Source organism: Microtus ochrogaster, chromosome 6 (genome assembly GCF_000317375.1).
Source record: "Microtus ochrogaster isolate Prairie Vole_2 chromosome 6, MicOch1.0, whole genome shotgun sequence".
NCBI classification, from domain to species: Eukaryota; Metazoa; Chordata; class Mammalia; order Rodentia; family Cricetidae; genus Microtus; species Microtus ochrogaster.
In genome coordinates, this window is record NC_022013.1 from 64,968,793 (window position 1) to 64,974,358 (window position 5,566).

At 43.0% G+C, this 5,566-nt stretch overlaps 1 protein-coding gene across 1 annotated transcript in view; it reads left to right on the forward strand.

Moving 5' to 3' along the window:
* The window catches only part of Mettl6 (methyltransferase like 6), a 14,764-nt gene that overhangs the window by 3,569 nt on the left and 5,629 nt on the right, over window positions 1–5,566 (forward strand). The window contains exon 4 of the mRNA XM_005348717.3: window positions 2,097–2,267. Within this exon, the coding sequence (XP_005348774.1) occupies window positions 2,097–2,267 (171 nt within the window). The remainder of the gene's footprint in view (window positions 1–2,096; window positions 2,268–5,566) is intronic.

Sequence of the window (5,566 nt, forward strand, 5' to 3'; positions counted from 1 at the left end):
CTCCCGTGTATTTTTGAGGGGTAGTGGTTTTAAGACAGTTCTCTTAAAAGTTCTACACAGTTCTCTGTGTAGCTCTGTCTGTCCTGGAACTCACTCTGTAAACCAGGGTGGCCTCAGACTCAGAGATCTTCCTACCTCTGATGGGATTAAAGGCGTGTGCCATCACTGCCCAGCTGTCAGTTTATAATTGATATAAAAGGCACTCTTTCCTCTGTTTTCTCAATATTTTTTGATTTTGCCAATCATTGAGAAAAATAATGTCTCAGTATTTTATTTTTCTTATTACCAGAGATATTAAAGATTGAAATATGCAAATACATAAACCTTTTCTTCTGCCATGAACTCCTTTCTTCTACATGTATTTATTGAGCTCTTACTGGAACAATCCTTTTGCAAGGGTGCACAGATGAACTCCCCAAGGTAGCAGTTGCTTGGCTTGGAGGACCGTCTCTCTGAACATCTAATTTATTCATTTAAAAACTGACTTTTGTGTCAGGTGGTTGTCGCACACACCTTTAATCCCAGTACTCGGGAGGCAGAGGCGGGCGGATCTCTGAGTTTAAGGCCAACGTGGTCCTACAGAGTGAGTTCCTGGACAGCCAGGGCTACACAGAGAAACCCTATTTCAAAGAGAAAAAAAAAATGCCTTTCACAGGACAGAAGATTCAGTTCAGTAGTTTAAAGTGCTTACTGCTCTCATAGAGAACCTGGGTTTGATTCCCAGCACCCTCATCTGGTAGCTAACAACTGACTGTGTGAGACCCTCATACCTTATTCTCAAAGGGACGAGAAGGAATTTCCTAGTGGAATGTTTTAAAATTAGAAACCCCAGACTAGCTTCGTGTTCCCAGAAAGTGGCCTCCCACCACCCGCCCCCCCCACACACACTCGGGAAATTCCAAAGCATAAGGACCCGACCACTTGGTGGAGGCTGACAAAGATGGCCTGACTTAGGGCCAGGTTGGCCTTACTCTGAAAACAAAGAACAAGCTAACAACGGACGGGAGAGAAAGCAAACCCCCCTGACTTCCCAGAAGGGCTGCTTGTGATTTTTGCCTTTGAAAAAGCTAACCCCACAAAGGAACACTTAACTCCTCTCTCTACCTCGCTGTGGTGGGGTGTTGGAGACGGAGGTTCCAAGCTAGCTTGCAATAAAACCTTGCTTTTTGCAGTCTGGTCTTCTCTGATTTCTAGTGGTCTCTCTGGAGGTCGTAATCTGGGCACAACAACTGTAACTCCACTTCCAGTGGATTCAGTGCCATCTGGTCTCCAAGGGCACCTGTACTCACCTGTACATACAGAAACATAAATAAAAATAAATGAATCCTTTTTTTAAAACTAAATATTCTCACCCAGTAGCTTTGCATATTAATTTATTCAGGTCCCTGTTTACATGATAAAAAGCTTATTCCCTTCCTTTATAATACTCATACATGTGCTGGAGCCTATCAATCAACTGTGCCAGGAGTGTACTCGTTAGAAAGTATACTAGGTTAGGATCGTTAGTCCTTTATCTCTAGAGAAGCGGGCCTCTGAGATGCTTGTTTTTTTTTCCCCGTTTATTTATTTATTAAAGATTTCTGTCTCTTCCCCACCACCGCCTTCTATTTCCCTCCCCCAATCAAGTTCCCCTCCCTTGTCAGCCCATAGAGCTATCAGGGTTCCCTGCCCTGTGGGAAGTCCAAAGACCAAGATGCTTGGTTTTAACTAAGTGATAGACTATATTCTGCCCTCAGTTAAAAACAGTTTGCTGAAATACTACCTTGCTCCCTGTAGCAGTGTCAAATATTACTTCCTCAGCCGGGCGATGGTGGCGCACGCCTTTAATCCCAGCACTCGGGAGGCAGAGGTAGGTGAATCTCTATGAGTTCGAGACCAGCCTGGTCTACAGAGCTAGATCCAGGACAGGCTCCAAAGCCACAGAGAAACCCTGTCTCGAAAAAAAAAAAAAAAAAAATTCCTCAGTAGCAAGTGGCCAGTCTATGTAGCAGTAAACAAGTAGAAACAGGATCTTTCTTCAGTGTTACATGTTCATACATAAATCAGCAGGGTGGTTAATTAAAATCCTTAGTTCTTTCTGTTTTTCCCCTCTCTAGCAAAATCCTTTATATAATACAGAGAGATGCAAAGTGTTCCAGTGTGACCTCACTAAAGATGACCTTCTTGACCATATCCCACCAGAGTCTGTGGATGCCGTTACATTGATCTTTGTGCTCTCAACTATTCACCCTGAGAAGATGCGCCTTGTCTTACTAAATGTGTACAAGGTTAGTGACTGATGTCTGTACTTGAGGGTTGGCCACTCTGGCTTCCTTGCTGTAGCCCCAGCATCTTCCCATTTTCAGTGGGTAGACCGTAGGCAGTCTAGGGGGAGGACTCTCTGGCATAGAGCAGCCACTGAAGCTTTGGGTTTGTGCAGTGCCATGGCTGCACTTCAGAGCACGGCCAGCTCCAGAACAAGGAAGGTGTTGCAGTTACCTGAGATCCATAAGGTGAGAGGGTATGTGATTAAGTGGAGAGTACAGTCACTCAAAGCCTAGATTCTAAGCTGGGTCACTACTTAGGCAGGTTCCTTCACCTCTTCAAGCCTGTTTCTATGCCTGAAAAATATTGGGATAATGCTTCTGAGACGGTAGCAGTTGAGGAAGATTGAATAAGATACATGGCGTGTGCCCAGCACAATGCCTGCACTCTGCTAAGTGCTCCTCAGGACTGCTGTGGCCAACAGGAGGCTGCTATAGCATGCCTGTAATCCTCGGACTTGGGACTGAGGTAGGAGGACTGCCAGCCTGAGCTATAAACTTTCTCTGAAAACAAGCCAGCGTGCCAGCATACACCTTCAGCCTCAGGAATGTCAGGAGTTCAAGATCATTCTCATCTTATTTTACACTATGTCTCTAAAACAAGAAGAACAACAACCAAAACGAGCTTTACATGATTCAGGACAAGGTATGGCACCTATCTGTGAGCCTCAGTTTCCTCTTGTGCTAAAGCTGAGAATGTAAATGAGTGCTATCACTGCTTTGGAGAACTGCAGTGGAGGATTCCTGTAGACACCATAGTCACGGAGTCAGGCAGCCCTTAAGAATCAATGAAATCAATCATTTACAATGGTAATTCTGATGGACATGGTGGCACATCTTGTGATTTCAGTACTCAGGAGGCTACAACAGGAGGATTGTAAATTTAACACCAGCCTGAGCTACATGGTAAGACAAAACACACATGTACATACACAGGAATTTTAACATAAAAGCCTGAGCACTTATTTTTTTATAGCTCTCAGTAGTCATTATTTTGAGTATGAGACTTAGATTCTCTTACATGAATGCACACAGTAGGCTGTGGTTCTTTAATAGGGGAGTGAGGGGTTTGGAGGTATATCTCTGCCCTTACCTGGCATGTGAGAGGCCCTCCTTCAAACACTGATTTTAAAAAGTAGAAGAGAAGCCGGATGGTGGTGGCGCTCACCTTTAATCCTAGCACTCAGGAGGCAAAGGCAGGCGGATCTTTGTGAGTTCGAGGCCAGCCTGGTCTATAAGAGCTAGTTCCAGGACAGGCTCTAAAGCTACAAAGAAACCCTGTCTCAAAAAACAAAAAAACAAAACAACAACAAAAAAAAAAAGGTAGAAGAATTTAAAAACAATTAGAAAATATCTGAGGGCAGGTTGTATTTTGACCCAGACTTTATAGCAGAGGCTCACACTAACTAAAAACAGCTTGATCAGCATTTCTATATCGAATCTTTTCAAATTTTAAAAAAAAATTTTAAAAAAACTTTAAAAAAAAAGTTTTTCGAAACAGGATCTTGTGTGTGTGTATTTTTATTGAGCTATACATTCTTTTCCAGCTGAAACAGGGTCTTGTTACATACCTCTTTCTGCCCTGGAACGTCATACATAGACCAGGTTAGCCTCAAACTTTGAGCAGTGCTTCTAGTTCTACTTCCTGACTCTGGGGATTATACTCATGTGCCACTGTGCTGGTGAAATGTTTGCCTTTATGTAGTAATTTTAGGCATCTTAACTCACGTTCATGTCATTGCTGTTATGAATACAGCACAAGTTGGGACCTTGGTTGATCCCATGGCAGGTGAGGGCCACAGGTGGGAGAAAATGCACCATATAGACAGAGCTTGAATGTGGAGTTTGTTGAGAGAAGAGTAGAGGTGAGGGTGGGGGAGAAGCAAAGAACAACAGAAGAGAACGGGAGTAGGCAGGGCTTGTCTCTTAAAGGGACAGGCTACATCAGGAAACCCTGTCTAAAAGAATTGATGTGATACAAGAATATTTATGATTTTCGCTAGTTACCCTCCAAATTCAAAATGCAGTACACAGCTTTTTTTTTTTTTTTTAAATTTATTTATTTATGTATACAACATCCTGCCTCCATGTATGCACACCCGAAGAGGGCGCCAGGTCTTATTACAGATGGTTGTAAGCCACCATGTGGTTGCTGGGAATTGAACTTATGACCTCTGGAAGAGCAACCAGTGCTCTTAACCACTGAGCCATCTCTCCAGCCCAGTACACAGCTTTCGTAATTAAAGAAATGCTACATTCCTATGGAAAGCAGTAAAAGTAAAGATGTATCTTGATTTTTCCACTTGAAATTTGCTGCCCTCTGAGTTCTAACTTTATGCCTTTTGGACCTATGGACTCTAGGTAAAGAATTTCTTTTGGTGGATAGAAGGCAGGGGGGCGAGGAACCTATGGCAGGTAATATTCCATTGGTGGTCATCTAGCGTTTAGAGCAGCAGATTCAACTTAGAATTCACAGCTTGCGTGTGCTGTCCATGCTGTGCACTGTCCTAAGCTTTAGTATTCAGGAGATAAGTGCCCCTATCCTAAGTATACAATTAGGGCCTTTGCTTATGCGTACAATGAGTATACCACCCAGATACTGAACACCTCCAGCATCTCTGAGGTTCCCAGTACCCCCAACTCCGTCCTCACAGATCAGCCTCTTTTAAACTTTTTATCGAAATAAATAGTACGACATCGATATTTTAGTAGGTATGACATGTCGTATTTGTTTATAAAAAATTTTCTTGAGCTGTCTCAGGACACAATTTCCTTTAGTGACAAATTCCATTTCAGTATACTTACCATTTTTAGTCTCCATTAGAGATCTTTTTCTCAGCTGAGCCACAATGACTTTCTAGCCCAGTTTAATTACTCTCTCACTGTCATTATGGTGATTGGCTGATTGATTTAAAATTGTGTGTTTTGGGGAAAGTACTAAAGAAAGAAACCATCTTCAGGCTCTACTGACAAGACACCAGCAGCCTGGGGGACAGCCAGTGTGAACAGTCCGGCGCATAAAGTACCCACCATAGATCTCATTACTCTAGGGCTCACACCAGGCAGGCTGCTTAAGTCACAGAATTTAATTTGAAAAGCAACAAAGAAGTTGAATTCCCTCACTTCCTAAACAGAATGATGGTCTGTGGTGAGAACACTTGAGCTTGTGTCTCCATTATGCCACTGACTTGCCCTTAAAACCTCAACAAGAAACTCACTTTTGTTCTGGACCTTCCTGAAAAGTAGGCCTAGTAATGGCCCAC